This window comes from Chiloscyllium punctatum, chromosome 8, assembly GCF_047496795.1.
Source record: "Chiloscyllium punctatum isolate Juve2018m chromosome 8, sChiPun1.3, whole genome shotgun sequence".
Lineage (NCBI taxonomy): Eukaryota > Metazoa > Chordata > Chondrichthyes > Orectolobiformes > Hemiscylliidae > Chiloscyllium > Chiloscyllium punctatum.
The window spans coordinates 115,506,216-115,527,411 of NC_092746.1; the positions used below are offsets into that span (position 1 = coordinate 115,506,216).

Sequence of the window (21,196 nt, forward strand, 5' to 3'; positions counted from 1 at the left end):
ACTCTTTTTTTCCCTTCTGTACAGCAGAGCCAGCCATAGTGCCATGAACTTGGCTACTGCTGCCTTCCCCTAGTGAGCCATCTCCCCCAGTATCCAAAATGGTATACCTGTTGCTTTGCAGGGAGATTACTGCAGGGACCACCTGCACTGCCTTCCTGCTCTTTCTATGCCTTTTGGTCACCCATTTCCTTTCTCCCTCAGCAATCCTAATCTGCAGTGTGACCAATTCACTAAACATGCTATCCACGACCCCCTCAGCATTGCGGATGCTCCAAAGTGAGTCCATCCGCAGCTCCAGAGTCAGGCATGCAGTCTAACAAGAGCTGCAGCTGGACACTTCCAGCATGTGAAGGAGCTAGGGACATCAGCCGTGCCCCTGAGCTCCCATATTGAGCAAGAGGAGCATAACACGGGTCTGAGATCTCCTGCCATTGTTAAACTTAACTTAGTCAAATTATAATATCAAATAATAGAGAAATGACTTTTTTAAAAAATCAATGGCACGATAAAAAATAAATACAAAATCCTTACTTGATCACCACACCAGTCTTTTCTTTTTGGTTACTGGGAGGGAAGGAGGGGAAGACACTATACGTGTAGTGTCTCTGGTTCAGTCACTGTCCAAATATATCAGTTCACTCACCTTCCTAGAGCTAAATTCGATCACTCCCACTCAGTTCCTTGCTCTCACCCCTCCCGATGCTGCTGAAAATGGAGGCCGCTGACTCTCGAGTTAAGTCCTTTGTTAATGCCATGAATGAGCTCCAGGTTTCTGATAGGAGATTCTGATCAGGGCTCCTTCTGAAATGCACCTCTGTATTTCCATTCTGACAGGGCTCTAGTAGTGCAGCACCCATTGGGAAAGGCAAACCACAGTCCCCCTTTTTATGGCAGTCAGCTGCTATATTCCGAAACATAAAGGTCCAAAATCACAGACTGTCACTTGGACAGCTAATAGTGCTTAAGGCAAGTGAGGGGGTTAGGTGGTCAGGTAAGTGAACTATCCTGGAGTGTTCAGGATAGGTTCAGGTTGGATGGCAGATATTGGGTTCCAGGGCATGAAGGAATTTTTGTGGGTCAGGAAGGGTGGGTGTGTATCAGGTTAGGGGCTGAGAGTCAAGTAGTTTGGGGCAGGGGTGGGTAAGTGTACTGAGAATCAGTCGAATAGTTAAATCAGAAATTGGACAAAGTTTCAAATAGTTTATTTTTTCTGAGTAACTATTAAGAATGGTGGAATCCTCTGTTTTAAATGACTACTTTCAGAAGAGTTCAGATGTAGGGGTATTACATAGTGGAATCTTCAATTTGCAGGAAATTACTTCGGGGTCATCAACAATAAGGATTGCACAAAGTCCCCACCCATAGCTTCCACTGAAGCTATAGGAACACTGATCTAGCCATCAGAAAATCGGTCCAATTGTAGCAAATGAGTCATCCTGAAATTACATGTAATCAATTCTATTGCATAGGTATTTACAGCACAGAAGGTAAATATTTGATTTGATTGGGTGTGCTGCACAAGAACATCTTCCCAACCCAATGTAAAAATACACCGCTGTGTACCTTATAAAAAAAGACTGGGAAACAAATTCTTGCAACATTAAAATTTCTCAGATAATGGTTGGTTTGAGAAAGTTTTCTTGGTCATCTATGTGCCCAGTTGGAAACTGTAGGTAGTAAGCAGATGGAATGCAGTGTAATTATTTCTACTGGCCGTGACTGTTCAGCATTTAATACCTGCAGATTTCTACCAAATGTTAGAACATGCAGCTCCAAGAATGAAGAATCTGTTGAGCATCAGAAAGAGAAACAGTTTCTGGAATGTATGGCCCAGAACTAGAATACTCAAGGAGGCTGAGTGAGACAGTTCAAGACTCTATACTCCAGAGCATGGTGGTGGATGAGAGGTACTAGGAGTGGCTATGATTCAATGCTCAGCATCATTTATAACTCTTCATGGGGCAGCACAGTGGCTCAGTGGTTAGCACTGCTGCCTCACAGCACCAGGGTCCCAGGTTCGATCCTAGCCTTGGGTGACTGTCTGGAGTTTGCACATTCTCCCCGTGTCTGAGTGGGTTCCCTCCGGGTGCTCCAGTTTTCTCCCACAGTCCAAAGATGTGCAGGTCAGGGTTGATTGGCCATGCTAAATTGCCCGTAGGAAATGAGTCTGGGTGGGTTACTCTTCGGAAGGTCAGTGTGGACTTGTTGGGCTGAAGGGCCTGTTCCACACTGTAGGGAATCTAATCTAATCATATTCTGAAGTGCCTGCATCCAAATGCAGCAAGACCTAAACCACGTTCAGGCTTGGACTAATGAGTGGTGGAGTGATGGATAATGATTATCTTCAACAAGAATGAATCTAAACATTACTTCTAGACATCACCATTGTTGGTTTCCATCACCAATATTCTGGAGGCTACCATCAATCAGAAACTGGACTGGACCAGCAAAGCAGGTTAAATACTGAGAATTCAAAAGTGGGTAACTCACTTCCTGACTCTTCAAAGTCTGTCCTGTATGTGCAAAGCACAAGTCAGGATTTTGATTGAATACTCCCAATTTGCCTGGATTGGTGCAGCTCCAACAACTATCAAGCAACTTGACACCATTCAGGACAAAACAGCATACTGATTGTTTATGGTATGATACCATCCACGGAACACAGAATACTACAGCATAGGAAGAGGCTCTTCAACCCACATCTGTGCCGATCACGATGCTATTCTAAACTAACCCCATCTGCCTGCACATGGTCTGTATCATATGTTTTCTAAATGTCTCTTAAACATTGCTTTCATGTCTACTTCTAACACCTCCCTTGGCAACACATTTCAGACACCTACCACCCTCTTTAAAAACAAGTCACTTTGCACATCTCCTTTAGCCTTTTCCCCTCACCTTGAACCCAAAGACATTTGACATTTCCACCCTGTTGATACCTCTCCTAATTTTATGTATTTCTATCAGATCACCCCTCAGCCTCAAACACTCTTGAACACAATCCATGTTTGTCCAATCTCTCCTTACCACTAATACACTCCAATCCAGGCAACGTCCTGGTAAACTACATCTACACTTTCTCCAAGCCTCCACATCCTTCCTTTAGTACGGTGACCAGAACTACACAATACACCAACTTTGGCTTAATTTGGAGGTGCACCTTCCAGCTCAGTGAGCAAACCTACATCCAGAACCTTAACCTGAGCTACAAATCTTCTCAAAAGTCGCTAATGTCCTCACCACTAGCTATTCTATAATCTGGGACTTCATCTGTGGCTAAAGAGGTTACAAGAATCTCTGACAAGACCTCCCAAAATCTCCTACCTTGCCTCCCTCAGTAGTTTGGGATGATCCAAACAGGCCCTGGAGACTTATCGACTTTAATATTTTTCAAGACACCAAACATTTCCTCCTTCATTTTACCTCCTCCTTCATTTTACCTCCTCCTTCATTCCCTCTACCATTGATGTTCAGTAGCAGCAGCAGTGTGTACCATCTACCAGATGCACTGCATAATTTCTCAAAGGCTTCTTTGAAAATACTTTCCAAACCCATGACCATTACCAACTCAAAAGAGCAGCAGATACATCTGATCACCACCATGTCCCCCTCCAAGGCACTTGACTTGGAAACACATTACTGTCCCTTCACTATCACAGTTTCAAAATCCTGGACCTTCTTCCGACAGCAAATAGACTGCACCATTTCAAAATGGTAGTTCACCACCACTTTCTCAAGGGGAACTCAGGACGGGCAATTAATATTGGTTCAGCAAGTAACATCCACTTCGGATGAACAAATAAAACAAAATAACAAAATATGAGATTGAAAAATGTCAAATTGAAAAAAATGTTTTTACTTCAAAGCATGTATTTCATAATTAGCTTTTAGCCTCTTCATACAGACTGGTCTTTAACAGACTCCTATTTTGTAGGTGCTGGTAAAGCCAATAAATAAACCCAACCATAATAATAAAAGGTTAAGAAACTGAAAACCAAAACTGTGAAGTAAACAAAACTAAAACAGACTTTTCTAGCAGCTAACTATAATTGGGAAATGAAATTCAGCTGCTCTTACTTTACAGTTCAAAACTTTTACCTACATCAAACGATTTATTTTTTCCCCTGATTGTAGTGTTCAAAACAAAACCAAAGCCAAGCTCAGCAGCAAGACAAGAAATGGTCAGCCAATCTGTTAGGCAGGACAAAGGACATCTTGCTTTTCTTTGACTGATCACAGAATCTTTGAAGGTTTTGGTTTAACACCTCTTGTATAGGATTGCTGTTAAGCAATACTCGCTTGGTGTAGTGCGAAAGTATCAGCTCAGTTCATATGCACTGAAGTGGATTCACATCCTTCCTGGAGCCACATGTGTGCTACATTTACATGGAGCCACAGCACAAGACTGGCACTTAATAATTAGATTTTCATTTGTTGAAACTATATTAGGGTTATTTGTATAGTTAATCTCTAAATCCCAATATTAACACAAAAGCTGTATGCTACATCTGTAGTATAATTTTGTAAGGCGAAAACTCTTCCCTTTGAGTTGGATTCTGAATTTATAAATAATCCAAAAATGCAGCCAGACAGGTCAGACTGCTGTTTGTGATCCTATCTCACCACACCTGAAAAGAAAGCAGATCCTCAACTCCAACTGATTTGCTTCCTGTTATACAATTTCTCTTATAAGTTTACATCGCAGCAAGCATTTGGAAGCACCTTTCAAAATTCATCAGTTCAACTTCCCTTCCACCCCACCATACAAAAAAAGCCTGAAGGATAAATGTGTTAGAAATCCAGAAATATAAAAATCTTTTAAACAAAGCTATATATTTATAACACGTGGAAACTCAGCACATTTGTCATTCCTTGGGTGTTGCACCATCCCGACAGATTTCCAATTAAATAGGCCATGGATCAGTCTGCTTTAATGAGCTGGGTGAACAGGCTCACAATGCAATGCAAGGCTGGAGGGAAGGTGTAACTTGAGTAAGTCAGAGTGTGTCACAGAAGTATTCTGTGAAAAGTTTTCACCATACAGCATTAAAGCTGTACTTCCAAATAAATCTGTTATACTATAACCTGGTGTTGTGTGCTTTTTTAAAACTTTGTCCACCCCAGTCCAATACTGGCCCCTCCACATCATGGCTACCATACAACACAACATTGCAGCATGGATGAAATACAGGAAGCAGTGAAGCAAACAGACCTTGAGAAACCAATTCTGGCTGATCCCATTTGTATTTAGCCTCCAGTGCAGGATATGCAAAACCCACATTAAACCAGCATTTTTATTAACTAATATTTATATCCCGTGTTGAGGGTATTTTGCAAACAGGCATTGGCAGTAAAGTTGACAACCATGGCCAACAGTGCAAGTTTAACCAAACCCTGCGATAACACTAGTTTTACAGAAAAAAATAATACACAGCAGTTAGTAAGGGATGGTTTATTGACCCATTAATGGCCTGACTTCATTGGAGGAAAGATTCTCCAGGTAAATGTTTTAGGTAACGATTCGATTAAAACCTGTTAGATACGGTTTTAACATTTCCGGCATGTTGTTATTTCATCAGGTGATTGAATAACTTCAGTTTGTTATTTAGAATAAATGCAGAATATTCATTATGACCCATCAGTATCTGAAAAGGGGCATTAAGAAGTTGTACGTTTTGAGATGGGAATCCCATTCTGTAAATGCCATTTCTGTTAAAAGCTCACCATACTAAGCCATAATTGCCTTTTCCTTTTCAAATGTAGACTGATTTAATTGCTAATTTTTCTGGGTTTGGAGTATATTTTTGGTTTCATGGCATTTGAAGGTTTTTTCATTGATCTCTTGACAATAATTTGGAACCTTCAATAACAAAACTCTCAGTTCTGGAGTAGGAATTTGAAATAATAGCTGACAGCATGGGGATTGCTTATTACTGGATGTTGAACAAATGAACCAAGGTCCGCCAAGCCTTACGTTTCCTCCATCACTGTCAAATATGCAATACACTGTACTAGGCTGCTACAACTATTAATTAAAAATAAGATTCAAAATAAACTGTGCCTCCCTGCCCCACCCCAAAGATCAACCTCATTGATCAACATAACAAAGCCTGCACATCCTCCTCACTAGCCTGCCTGCTGTCAAACGGGGTTAGTTTGAAGACAATGCGTAACTTCAAATGGCCCAGATTCGAAATAATGCCAATTGCTCGCATCCATGTGAAGTTTGTAAAACAAAATATATAATTAACAAAGATGTAAAATTAACAACTCTGGAAAATCACAGTAGATCTGATTATCTTTTTAGGCACCCTCAAAATTAAACACTTTTTCACCCATTAAACTCGTCAGCAAACACTCATTCATCAGATACAGATGCTTAAAACCTGCTGTACTTTGCCTCAAAGTCCACTCCTGTAAAATGCCCAGTATCACAGCGGGTACAAGTTGCATTGCACAAACCTACCATTCCGGTGCCTTCTGTGACAAAGAATGCCAGATTTAAGATACAGGAACAGACAGAAGCCATGGCATTTGAAGTCCTTGGAATCTCCTCTGCCATTCAATGAGATCATGAAGTGAACATTCCAGTTGTCTTCCTTATTATCTTCTGAACTTTACACTAGCTTTTGCAATTCATGTACAAGGGCTCCCTAAGTGCTGTAGCCTTCTGCAGTCGCCCTCCATTTAAATAATAGTCAGCTCTCCTACTCTTCCTGCCCAAGTGCATAACTTCACATTTTCCTATATTCCATCTGCCAAGTTTCTGACCACTTGTTTAAACTGGTCTATACTCCTCTGTTGATTGTGTCATCCTCACTCCTTGCTGGACTGATACACTTTAGGAACTGTGTTTGTGACAATCCAAAATCTTAGGACTCGTGCTGTTGCTCTACTATGAATATGAAAATCCAGGAAGTGCATACAACTTTAACACACAAACACAGGTGAGAATTGCCACCCTTTAACAGTCAGGGGTACTTTCCTGTCCTGCTAACACAGGCTTTTTTAAAAATAAAAGTTGTCTGTTGCTCTTCATTGAAGAATGTGAGATTGCTGCTGAATCTGAATTTCTGTCTAAACCATCTAAATGCTTCTTTGAAAATCTAAACCATTCTTCAGAAGAACTTTCAAACTTATGATCGCCACTATACATGAGGAAAGCAGTTATTAGGGAACATCTAGGTTCTGAAGAGGTGGCATGTTGGACTTGAAATATTGCTTCTTTCTCCACAGATACTACCAGACCTGGCAGTTTCTTCAGCAGCCTCAACATTTGTTTCAGATTTCCAGCATCTGCCATATTTTGCTTTTATTGAAGGGAACATCATTAACTCTAAATGCTGAAGTGAAAAGTAGTAAAGTTATTATAAAAACTGCATTGACCATCATTAAAGCTCACCCTTAAGACTACTGAATGGAAGTTCTACTTGCCATATTATAAAATAGATATAACAGGTTATTGAGGGGGTTCTGGGATTTATAAGGATGATATTAGAAATACATGGTATGTATATCAGGAAAGGGTAGAAAGGCTTGTGGTATTTTCTCAGGAAATGTTGGAAGGGTGACCCAGACGTCTTTAAAATAATGAAAGACTTTGATAGAGATGTCAGAAGGAATAGCTTCCTCTTTGGGAGACAGTAAAACTAGAAACAATCAATACAAGGCATTCACCAAAAAATCCTATAAGGATATCAAAAATGTCAACGCTCAGGAGTGTAGTGGGTGAAGCCAATGGATGGATTTAAGGATAAGCTGGACAAGCAAGAGGGATTTGGGAAACTTTGGGAAGTTGGGTACAAGGTGCATAAGGGGGAAGCATAAACGCCAGTACAGGCTACTTTGGTTCTCTCTCAATCACACTATCCCCTTTTGGAACATGATAATCCTTCTCCATCATATACAGTCATACAGAAATGGGAACAGACCCTTTGGTCCAACCAGTCCACACTGACCATGTTTCCAAACTAAACTAGTCCCACCTGCCTACGCATGGCCCATATTCCTCTAAACCTTTCCTATTCCTGAATTCATCCAAAGGTCTTTTAAACGTTGAAACTGTACCTGCATCCACCACTCCCTTATCCCTCCATACATCACAGCACAGAGGCAGAACCTAGCACACAGGCTCCTCTGGTACAGTGGTAGTATCCATATCTGGGAGTAAAGAAGCCTGTGCTCAAGCCCCACTTGCTCTAGAAGTGTGTTGCAATCTCTCTCAACAGGTCGATTAGAAAACTATTGAGGAACTCCTGCAGAGATATCCCTGGAGCTGAGGTGACTGATCTCCAAGAACCATGACCATTTTCCTTAGTACTAGGCATGACTCCAACAGTAGTTATCAAAGTTTTGCCCCTGATTTTCATTGGTTCCAGGTTGCCTCCTTGATGCTGCACTTGATCAAATGCAGCCTTGATGTCAAGTGCCATCACTTTCACCCCACCTCTGAAATCAGCTCTTTTTGTCCATGTTTGAACCAAGGCTGTAATGCCGTCTGGAGCTGAGTGGTCCTGGTGGAACCCAGTCTGGGAATCATGGAGCAGGTTATTGCTGAGCAGGTGCTGCTTGATAGCACTGTTGATGACACCTTTCATCACTTTACTGATGATCGAGAGTAGACTGATGGGACGGTAACTGGCTTTCTGTTGAATTTGTTCTAATTTTGTGTGCAGAACATACCTGAGCAATAGATGCCAGAGTTGTAGCTGTACTGGTCCAGCTTGGCTAGGGGAGCAGCAAGTTCTGGACCACGAGTCTTCAGTCCTAGTGCTGAAATATTGGCAGGACTCTGAGCCTTAGAGGTACCCAGTACCTTCAACTGTTTCTTGGTATCATATGGAGTGAATCAAATTGGCTGAACATGGAAAAACTCTAGAGGAGATGAGATGGGCCATCTACGTCTGGCTGAAGTCTGTTGAAATACTTCAGCCCTGCTTTTTGCACTGGTGTGCTGAGCTTCCACATCATTGAGGATTGGATATTTGTGTAGCCTCCTCTACCGTTAGTGAGTTGTTTATTTGTCCACTACCATTCACACCTGGATGTGGCAGGACTGCAGAGTTTAGATCTGATCCATTGGTTGTGGGATCACTCAACCATGATCATTCCTTGCTGCTCATACTGTTTGGCACGCAAGTAGTCCTACTTTGCAGCTTCACCAGATTGACACCTCAGTACTAGGCATCCCTAATGCTGTGCTTGGTGTGGCCTCCTGCATTCTTCATTGAACCAGGGCTGATCCCTTGGCTCGATGTTAATGGTGGAGTTGGGGATATGCTGGACCATGATGCTGCAGATTGTGGTGAGGGTGTTCTTCCTACATCAACCTACATGGCATGAATTAAAAAGTATTCCAATATTTAAAATAACTTGAAGAATTCTATTTTTTAAAACAGAATTATGTGGGAACTAAAGACACTTTCACATCCAATAAACAGTTCTTCTTCCATTAATGGTAGAGCACATTATAATAAAGACAAGAATCCTAAAAAAATTCTGATTCATGGTCATCAATAAACTGTAAACACTTTTGGGTGTTAGAAGGCAATAAAATTGAGAAAAAATGCCCCACTTTATAGCTAAGGAAGACAGATGTAGATAGATGTAAAAACGTAGACAGGTGTAAAAATACAGTAGCCCATATTTCCTGCAAAGTCCTACACTCATTCACATAAAACATTGAGCAATGAGAGGTTGGTTGAGTGTTAAATATTTCTCCCCTGCTGTTTGTTTGAGGTAGTGCAGCCGATCACTGTTGTCCACAGAAAAGGCCTCAGTTCAAGACAGAGTTGTCAAAGCCTCAAGCTGCATACACATCTCCAAACTTGTCAAAAACAAAACCAATAGAACTGTGGATTCCAGAAATTACAAAGTGCGAGAAAAACTCAGATCTGGCAGAATCTGTGAAGAGAAGTCAGCGTTAACATTTTGGGGCATAGAATCTATAGAAGCCCTACAGTGTGGAAGCAGGTCATTCGGCCCGTTGAGTCCACACCAATGTGCCCACGGTGGATCTCTCCCAGACCCATCCTCAGCCATGTGACCCTACATTTCCCACGACCAATCCACTTAAGCTGCACACCTTTAGACTATGGGAGGAAACCGGCACACCCAGAGGAAACCCTACAGACACAGGGAGAATGTCTCTGTAGAGTTTGCACAATGGCCTGAGGGTGTAATCAAACCCAGGGCCCTGACATTGTGAGGCAGCAATGTTAACCACTAGGCCACTGTGTCGTTCCAGAATTCAGGGACTCTTCTTCAGAACTGACCTTTCTGAATTCGTGGTGATTTTATTTCCTCTAACTTCAGCACAAAAAAAAACTTTTCTTTGACACACAGTCTGGTACATCCTCCGGTCTCAGCATAAAATTAGTTGGTGCATAGGTCAATGGATAGAGGAAGGCTACAAGAAAATCACACTGGCTCAAAATGGACCATTGCTTAAAACTAGCAAGAACATACCTCTGCAGAATGAGCTCATCGACTGTTCATTACTTTTAACATCAGTTAAAACTGGATTCCTCAAATTGGAAAGGCCTGGAACTCAAGTATAATTTACAACATAAAATATACACTGAAGTTCTGTGACAAAACATCACAAGGTTATCCGGTCTGTTTTGTGTATATCCAGTGTATTAGATTGAAAGTACCACATTGAGTTAAATATTACTTTATTCCAGCCTTCATGTTTCAACTCTGGAACTGGACCATCCAAAAGGAGTTAGTTTTGCAATCAACTACAAAGTCTCAAAGCTTTTTCTTAAAAAATCCTTTTAAAAATCTTGTCTGTTAATAGTCGGTTGAATAAAAAAAAAATCTTATTTACAACAAACATCTCAAGATTGGTCTTGGATCAAGATGACTTGTAGCCCACTGGACCTTTCTCCTCCAATAATATCAATCATATCATAAAACTAAGTGCAATTGCTTGACTTCAATCTATTTGAGCTGTGATCATTCCAACGCAAAGAAATATATACTGGCATCTGTCATAAACCTGTCCTGTTAACTGGGAACTTGTGCCCTCATATCCTATCTATCTTTAGTTTTTCCCCAAATAAAGCAGTTGTACAAAGTCCCCTGCTCTGACACATCAAAAGATTAACTTTTGACAAATGTAGCACCACTAGCTGAATTTAACAAAATAACAGATTACAAGGTGCAGGAACAGTCAATCTGGGGCATAGTTCACAAGTAACAAGCACATTTAACGACTGGTGACACTAAGTTCAACAGCAGCAATGAATCTGGTCTTTGCACACTGCCTTGTAATTCCATGTGTGCACCTCACTTCCCAAATGAGCCAACAAAATTAGTGGCATTAAAACGACATCTAACAAGAAAACATCTGGAATGTATGGAAAGAAGAATTTGCAGTGATGGATAACATCACATAGTAAGGTGACAGCAATAGCTAGTGTGGTGCCCATGCAGGAAATGGTGCTGGGTAGGCAATGTGTTAGAAGCAAATAAAGGACACCTACTGATGAATCAGTTACGTCCATTATCTGGATCATTTATCTATGCTTTGTACACTGGGCAGTGTCTTCCCCACCATACTATAAAAGCTACAGTAATCTCCAACCTGCCCATTCAAATCAAGACAGTGCACTGGGATTAAATTCAATTTACATTCTGCAATCTTCCTATATTGTGTAGCAGTAGATCTTTCCATAGAATTTGACGCTTTTATCCATACTGGACTAAAATCGGTCAGTGAGCTGGGTCTATGGCAGAGCAGTGCGTGGAGCACTTCGCTCTTTCTAACCCTTTACAGGTAAATGAGATTAGGCGCCGACAAGAAAGTTCGCAATGAGACTATTGGCCTCTGAGTCAAAACACTCTGCCATTTCCGATTAAACATCACGTCGACTTCTGCCGATAGTGAAGTGTCAGGTCTCCTCCACTCTTCCAGATGAAATGTTTGACCGTCCGCAGGTCCATGTTTGGATCCAGCACCTGGGGGGGGGGGGGTTAAATTTAAATAGTATGAGAATCAAAACATTTGAGGATGTTAACGTGATGAGAATTACCAAACAAATTAAACTACATAACAGGGTGTGATGATCAATGTGGAACCATCAGAAGAGGTTCTGAGCAAACAATTGTATGGGTTTTGAGGCAACAGTTTTGTCAAGAAACATCTTCATGGACTTTATATGATAAAATAATTTTGACAGGTAAAGACTTACGAGGTAACATGGTGAACATTCTATGCCACATCTCATTAACAGGTTGATCTGTCTTTTTTGGTGATAGAAAAGTGGCTAATATTCTGCCAAGATTTGGTCCTAAGTCTTTCATTTCCATTTGATCCACAGAAGCAAGCAAATGGAATTCTTGAATCACAGCTCAGCACCTTTGACAATACAGCACTCACTCTGATAGAGTGGTTGGCTTGAGGATTCATCCCGGCCATGGTACTGGAACTGTTATTGCATTAAATTCTGGTCACCACAGGGGGCTCATGGGGAGAGTATTGGTATTTACACTGGTTCCCAGGGAAGTGTGTCAGTAATTACAGGGTTGTCCCGGGGTGTGTGCGCGGGTATTTACGGAGGCATCCCGCAGACTGTGTCAGCATTTATGGGGTGTCCCATGTTGTGCGTCAGTTTTTACAGGTGGTCCCAAGGAGCATATTGGGATTTACAGGGGGTCCTGGCGAGTGTGTCGGTCTTTACAGGCAGGGTCTCGGGGAGTGTGTTGGTATCTACAGGTGGCCCAGGCAAGTGTGTCAGTATCTATGGGGGTTTTATTAGAAGGATGTGGAGGCTTTGTAGAGGATGCAGAAGAGGTTTACCAGGATGCTGCTTGTAATGAACAATATGAAAGGCTCGAAAAACTTGGATTGTTTTCTCTAGAGCAGCAGAGGGAAAAGTTTATAAAATTACAAGATGCATCGATAGGGTTGGCAGTCAGAATCTTTCCTCCCAGAGTTGAAAACATCTAAGACTAGGAGGCATGCTTTTCAGGTGAAAAGGGAAAGTTCAAAAGGAGACATGAGGAGCAGATTTTTTTTTTAAACAGAGTGGTAGGAGTCTGGAACACGCTGCCAGGGTGGTGGTGGAGGCAGATACAATTGGGACATTTAAGGAACCTTTAGATAAGCACATGAATATGCAATGTGGTGAAGGGCCACCAGAAGGGATTGGTTTGACTTGATGTCATGTTCAGCACAACATCTTGCTGTGCTGCACTGTTTTATGTTCTGTAACTCTGAATGTTTTCTTAGAAGAGTGCCATAGTATCTTTTATATCCACCTGGGTACCTTGATTTAACCTCTTGGTAATGAATACTAGACACCACTCCAAAATAAATAGTGCAGCACTCCCTCAACATTGCCTTAAAGTATCAGTCAACATTATGTGTTCAATTATCTAAAATGAATCTTGAGCCTAGAAACTCTTGAAGCAGAAATGCTACAACAGATTAGTAAGTCCACAACTACTAGACCTTCTGAGGTTAACAGAGACAAATAAGAGAACAGGCTTACCTGATCCTGACAAAGTAATTCAATCTTCTCCTCTGCCAGCACAGCAATGTCTTCTTCTTTGTCCTGCTCCCCAGGTTTCTCATTGTTTGAGGAGCTAGTTGTTTGTGATTCATTGTCTAGGTTGATGATCTTCTCGTAAACATGCTCCATCACTTTTCGAACTTGTAGCATGTCACTAGCTGACAAACGATCTCTGGAAAATTGTTTAGAGGTGGATGTTGTTATACATGATTGCAACTGATCTCTGAATACTGATTAATGTATTCATAAATCAAATGAAAGGACAAAAAAGTTCATGTGTTAAAAGTCAAAGTTCAAGACTAATTTAACAGCAGACTTGTTGGCATCTTAGAAAAATTACATTAATATAGTACGTAAGAATATCTGGACATCCCAAAGGGCTTCATACGGCCAATAAGTACTTCGGAAATACAGTCACCGTTGAAACAGAGCAGCCAATCTGTGCTCAGCAAGTTTCCACAAACTGCAATATGATAATATAGAGTGTCTCTTTTTGGGATGGTGATTGAGGGATAAATATTGGTCAGGGCACCTGGGGAGAGAGAAAAAAAACACTGCTCTTTTCTAAAATAGTTCCACAGGATAATTTACATACACCTTAGAAAGCAGACAGGATGCCACTAAAATCTTATCTGAAAGCTGGCCCGCCGACTGCGCAGCTCTCCCGCAGTGCTGCACTAGACAGGGCTGTTGGCTTGGAATTTAGTGCTGAACTCTCTGGAGTATAGTGGCACTTGAACCTACAAGTGTTCTTTTTTCTTATAAGGCAATCATGCCAGCAAGAAAAAAACTTTAATAACTTAGGCCCTGGCTCTAATAAACCTCCATTCAAATTTGAAATCATCATTTCATTTTATTTTAAATTGTCATACTTTTGCATTGAGTGCTATGGTCTGCAGAACAATTATTCAAGTTTTGGATATCAAATGATAAAGAAAGCATTTTTAAAAAAAGAACAAACACAGAATAAGCACTCACTTTCTAGAGTCACTCTCATTTATAGTGAACAGCTAATACATAAAGATGTACAGAATGGGTGCAGGAAAGGGCCATTCAGCTTTTCTAATCTGCATTACAATTCAATATGATCACGGTCGATCATCCAACTCAGTATCCTGCTCCCTCTTTCTCCCCATACCCTTTGATTGCTTTAGCCCGAACAACCATATCTAGCTTCTTCTTGAAGACATTCAATGTTTTAGCCTCAACTACTTCCTGTGGCAGAGAGTTCCACAGGCTCATCAGTCTCTGGACAAAATAGTTTCTCCTCCCAGTCCTAAAGGACCTACCCAATATCCTCAGATTGTGACCCTGGTTCTGGGCTCCCTGGTCATTGGGAACATCCTTCCTATGTTCACCCTATCTAGTCCTGTGAGAACGTTATAGGCTTTATGAATGCTATCACGTTTTTAAACTCCAGTGAATGTAGTCCAAACCAATTAATTAGTCTTTCTTCATAGTTCCGTGTTGCTATCCCACAAATCAGTCTAGTAAATCTTTGTTGTCTCCACAGCCAGAACATTCTTCTCCAGGCAGGAGACCAAAACTGCAAACAATATTCCAGGTGAAGGCCCTGCACAATTACAGTAAGTCAAGATGCCAAGGTACTGTACGCAAATGCAGAATCAAGTTGGCCAATAGTTTTTGCATCAGGTCAGGATTTTAGGAGCTTAAAATGATTGGTTTGTAAATCTTAAACCACATCATTCGATCAGGAATTCAAATTAAAAAAAAAGAGGGGACATAACTGTGATTGTTTTTGTGAACTGCTGCTGCTCCTTCTAGGTGGAACTTGGCAAAGCACGGTCTGTATTTTCTGAGCTCAACACAAAGAACCCAATTATTGAGAACATTTTGTCCTTGGGATTAGTATTAGATTTACAGGAGAAATATCACAGCACAGGAGTGCTTTGAGCTGCATTGGATCAGAATTAGCAGCTTGAATTTACCTGGAACATTTGCAGATATATCAAATTAAAATAGTTGCTGGCAAGCACTCACAAACGAACATTCTTCTCCAGGCATTGTCCACCTAGGAAATTCAGTACGGTTAAAATACACTGTGGCCATCACAAGTCTTTTACGTGGATTTAACGTGCGTGTGATTCACTCTTTATCCTCCTCAGCCAAGCTCTGCTGAGCTATTGGTCTGTAAAACAGCCAGCAGTTTGGAGAAAGCTCAACACTGCCTTCTCAGGGCAATCAAGTTTGGGCAATAAATAAAGGTCTTGTTAGCAATGACCACATCCTATGGAAAAACATACGGTGGAAATGGAACTTATACTGGAGCGAGCCCAGAAAACCAAGTCACTCAAAATTGGACTGTGGGTACGTGAAAGGCACTAGCCCAGCTAGTGCTGGACCAATTGACATGAGTGGCCTTGCTTGGGAAAGAAGGGGGAGCAAATCAGAATTAATTGAAGAGACACAAGGATTAACAAAACAACAAAATAAGTACAGTGATCTGAATGGTCTGCTTCAAATTCTTACATTCCTTTGGCAGACCTACAAAGACTTCTTGTAAATCAAAGCAGACGGTAACAGCATGTGCAGCAGCAGTCAAGAACTCAACTCGCACAGCTGGATATTAATTAAGGGCAGCAATCACATCACAGACAGAAGATCATTATAGTTCATTTTGCCTTTGCTCTTTCTGGGGCAGAAGTTTGCCTTTACTAGACTGAATAGCAGACAATAGGCACTTTTATCCTCTGACACCGTGCTATGCATTTGGGCAGCAATTCAGTCACATTTTGAAGTTTACGGGTAAACTACCAGAGACGGAGATAACAGGATTAATATACTTCCTCTTGCCTCTTGTCCTACCTTCTTTGGGAGATGTATTATCTATTAAAAACGATTCTCAATCATCCCTGTCATTTTCAAAGACAGAATAGGGAAGAATGTTAATGCCTCTTAGAATGGGGGTTCAAAGGGATTGATAATGGGGAAAGTATCGTGAGAGAATGGTTACCCACATACCAAATGGATAAACCTCATGGTTTACTCCCCTCTCCGGTTGGCCATTTTGAAGATCCTTCAAGGCTTCATGGCATTGCTTGACAGGTTTGTTCTTGGAGAGTAACAAAATCATAGAGTTTTACAACACATCAACAGGCCTTTCAGCCCATCATGTCGTGCTGGTCATTAAGCACCTATCTATTTGAATCCTGTTTTCCATCACATGTCTGATAACTTTATGTGCTATGACATTTCAAGTGCTCGTTTAAACAATTCTTTGATGTTGAGAGCTCCTGCCTCTTCCTTTTAGATAGTGAGTCCCAGATACTCAGCAGCCTCTTGGGTGAGAAACCCTTTCCTCAACTCCCCTATTAACATCCTGCTTCTTATTTTAAGTCTGTACCTCCTAGTTATTGACCTTTCCATCAAAGAGGAATATTTCTTCCAATCCACTCTAGCCTCTAAATTTTGTAGACCTCAGTCAGGTCCAGGTATGCCTGAACGCTCTTCTGAAATCAGCAGAGTAGCTCCAGAACACAAAGCTCAGTGATATTAAGCAAACACTTTGAAGTGGAAAAAATTTGCAGTTAATACTGCCAGTTTAGCTTCTGTGAACAGTTTTCCCAACCACCTTAAATACCAAAAGAATAAATTAAATAGGATTAAGTTCAACTCGTCTTTAAACAAAAGATGTTCTACTACTAGAGTATCACTTTACAAAGTTCACCGCCTTGATAACAAACACAATGTTCAGTTCAGAAATTCAACGATCTTAAAACTTCATTTGTATATTCCCACTGATCAAACTCACAGCCAAAGAACAAAATGTCCAAAGGTGAACCAGAGAAAAGGCAGCTGTTCTCAGCATCAAAGCAGGGTCAATTTATTTACTTGGGGAACTGAAATTTGTACTGAAGACCTCTAATTCTGCCAACTTACTTTTTAAGTGTCTTTGCTCCCGAAGAAGAATGAGGCTGGAGGTAGAATGGAATTTTGTTGAATTTGGGCATGTTTTTCTGCAAAAGAATGGAAAAACTTAAGAGTGGCACAGTTAAGTCACAGCTGTCCCAATGACAAAGAAACCTGAAATGAGAAACTCAAAAAGGGGAACACAAAGCCAAGATGATTTTGTAAGAACTATTTGAGTCAAGTTATTGTGTTTAAATAAAAAGCGCTGCTTTATTTTTGAGATTCCCATTCAGATAAGTCAACAGCAGCCAGATTTTCCAGCACATTCACCTTGGCTGCTGTGCAAAAGATTCCGCATCATCTGACTTTTAATGGAAAATGAAAGTGTGGCTCCAATTCAGGCAAATCTGCTTTAAGTAAATGGAAGGGGAAAAGCAATTTAGAAATGGCCACGGTAAGGCATCATTCTAGGTATTTAATCACACACAGAATGCAACTGCTAGGAGGAAAGGCAGGTGAAGTAGCAAGATGACATCAGAGTCAAGTGATGCAAGAAACTTGAAAAACCTGACTAAAATTCACTTTAATTGGTTTGTTAAAAGGGACACTGAGGTAAGTTGACTGAAGTTTGAGATGACGACAGCTGGTCTTGGCAAACCACTATGGCAACAATACTGCAGCACTTTGGTAAGTTGGAATTTATAAGCAGAGGTTAACGAGGTGGTTAGTCTCATGCCTCCTATCTGGAAGGTAGGCAAATGTTTCCACTTCTGGAGCATGGATTCACTGGCTGGACTCGCATTTAATGCCCATCCTTAGTCACTCTTGAGGAGGTGGTGGTGAGTTGTCTTTTTGAACTGCAGCAGTCCACGGGAGGGGGCGCAGAGAAGATTCACCAAGACATTGCCTGGGATGCAGCAGTTCAGCTCCGAAGATAGACTGGATAAGCTAGAGTTGCTTTCTTTAGAGCAGCGAAGTTTGAGAGGAAATCTGATTGATAAACGTAAGATTATGAGGGGCATGTTCAGGATAGATAGGAAGCAGCTGTTCCTTGTAGTTGAAGGGTCAATAACGGGGAGGGGAGGGGAGGGGCACAATTTCAAGATGAAAGACAGGGAGGTTTAAAGGGTCTATTGAACTGTACAAGCCAAGATGATCCCAGTTCATGTGGAGCTGGTGGATCTCAGCTTAAGCAATCCTTACAATAATGTAATACAGTTGAAAGAAAACCCCCAAGTGCTGCTGTTTCTCAGCACTATCCAGTTCAGAATCTGGGCTCTAATTTCTTACCATTGTGCTCAGCAATACTGCTAGTGAACACGATGAATTTGAATTAAGTCACTTATTATTTACTGTTAATTTATTAAGAGCATCATGAAACAATATGTATAGTATTGCTCTAACTCAGGCCTCAGGTGCATTCCCATTATAAATGTCCCACCATTGGTAACCATGCTTTCAGTCATGTAGGTTCCAGATTACCTTGCACATTACTCTTCATCTCTTTTCCTCATTACCCTCAAAGACATTTCATAAAACCTATCCCCTTTTGACAAGGGTTTTGTTTCTTAGGTGACCCTGTGACATACTTTGTCTTTATGACATGCTTGTGAAAAGCTGTGGGACATCTCATTGTGTTAACGGTACTCTTTAGATACAAGTTATTGCAGTAAGGGTAGTAACATTGATTTAAACATCAAACAAATGCGCTACACGTTTGATGTTGAGATGTTAAAAGCATTTCCGTGGAAGTGGGAGCATCGAATCATGTAGGTTACTTACGTCTACAGTGATGTCGATAACCCACTGAGGCACAGTTTCATTTAGAAGCATTGATTCAGTTTCACCTCCTGCATCACGGCACAAAAGCCTGCAAAGAACAACAAAATGAAGTTACTCTGTCTTTGCTCAATGTTTAGGGAATAGGCACAGGGAAAAAGGGAAAATGCTCATGTGGTGAGGTCAGTTTTGAAAATCAAAAATTCACAAATTTAGTCAAGAAACAAATTGGTTCCTTTGACTAAAATTGAACCTGCAGGGCAAACCAAGAATCTCCAGTTTCACTGCCAGATTTTAATGTTCAATCTTTCGTAGGTTTATTTAGCAGTTGTAACATAATTTGACATTGATTTAGGCTGTGCACTCAATATTCACCTCAACACATGCTGAAGCCACCATATAGTCTATATGGTTATTGGCCACAACAATATGGGAAGTTATGGTAGCATACAATACCTGAAGAGAGTGCGACCACCTGCTTCTCCAAAGATGACTGGAGTATGTGGCGGCACTTGGAAATAACCATTGCCCTTCTGGATTCGATTTTCTTGCTCTCCATTAACTAAAATGAAAAAAAAAAAATCAACAATTTTCTTAAATAAAATTAACTTAAAATTAGCTCTTTGGTATATGTAGAACCATTTAAAAAAATATACATGCCATTTTTGGATGAGAGAAATTCAACAGCTGAAACAAACAACCTCAGTTGCTCAGAAATAGTTTTATTTCTAAATAGAATCATAGCACCAAATCAGGCCAGTTGGACCAAATATCTATGGCTGCATTAATGCTCCACATGAACCTCCTCCCAGTAGGCCCATCTATTCCTTTCTTATGTGCTCATCCAGCTTTGTTTAAATGCACCCATCTTACTGGCCTCAACTGCCACATGTGGTAGAATGGTGCATGCACAGGACTGAGAATACCTCGCCATCTTGTCTGTCTGTCTGGGAGCATGGAGCATCTTTCCTGCCTGACGTGCAGCCTCTTCCTTACAGATTCATCATCATCATCCCACCATTCACAGTTCAGGCTGAATGAAGCCATTCACTTTCACACTGTTCACTGCCATGAACTATGGAAATGGCATGGCACACAGCAAGGTGCCAGTGAGCCCATTCTGATCGCACTTTCCAGTACTTCGTCCATAGTCTTGCAGATTAGAGCTTCAGTTTCAGTTCTAGGACACACAACCCCTTTGGGTGAAAAAGGTTTCCTACACATCCTCTTTAATCCTTTTGTCAACCACCTTAAATCCATGTCCTCTGGGCCTCTAGGGGAACATGCCTTCTCTACCCACTCTATCCAAGTCTCATGTAGGCTGCTTATTGATTCACCAGTGTAAGTACTGAGCTTAAAGAAATACTTTGATAGCAGCTAAGTAAAAAGAATGGATGAGCCAAGACATTAACTTGCCTTCGAAAATGGAAATAGAACAGAACAATTAACTTGGGCAAGAAAAGGCCTGTGATTGCAACTGCAGCTTCTTGCAGATCAGTCACTTTCACTGAGCAATATTTGCAGTCTGGGTAAAGAGACATGTTGGCTAGATACCAGTGCAAGCCAGAGGTAGCATCTGTCAATTGTTCTGGGAATGTAGCTGATTAGGAATTAAAAATTGTCTTTTGTTTTAAAGTATAAAATCTTTAAAGAGAAATATAACAGGATAACAATGCAACATATTGCAAAACAGGATTTTCATTACTACCCCTGACTTCCTCCTACTACACAGTGCAAACCGATATTGCTTTCTTGCATATAATATTACTGTTCAAGTCACATATGCTTTATCAACTTTGAAAAATTAGTGTCAGATTCACTAATCGCACTGATATCAACCACTAATGTAATGAGCAAGGACAATTAAGTTTGAACATATTGCATTACTAGAAAGAGCCAATTCATTCCCAAACAATGCTGCATGCTCAGTCAATTACTGAACTAGGGCAATTTCGTAGAACTCAAAATAATAAACTTTAACATAATATAATTGTTCTGTTCCTTTGATGGAAATCTGGGCAAGAATG

General features: G+C 40.9%; 1 protein-coding gene across 2 annotated transcripts in view; it reads right to left on the bottom strand.

Moving 5' to 3' along the window:
• Positions 1 to 10,659: 10,659 nt before the first annotated feature.
• The window catches only part of LOC140480836 (WD repeat-containing protein 48), a 122,494-nt gene continuing 111,957 nt past the window's right edge, over positions 10,660 to 21,196 (bottom strand). For both annotated transcript variants that reach the window (XM_072576301.1, XM_072576300.1), the window contains exons 15-19: positions 19,626 to 19,731; positions 19,173 to 19,260; positions 17,421 to 17,497; positions 13,500 to 13,692; positions 10,660 to 11,964 (exon numbers count right to left, since the gene is read on the bottom strand). In XM_072576301.1, the coding sequence (XP_072432402.1) occupies positions 11,869 to 11,964; positions 13,500 to 13,692; positions 17,421 to 17,497; positions 19,173 to 19,260; positions 19,626 to 19,731 (560 nt within the window). In that variant the 3' untranslated portion in view covers positions 10,660 to 11,868. The remainder of the gene's footprint in view (positions 11,965 to 13,499; positions 13,693 to 17,420; positions 17,498 to 19,172; positions 19,261 to 19,625; positions 19,732 to 21,196) is intronic.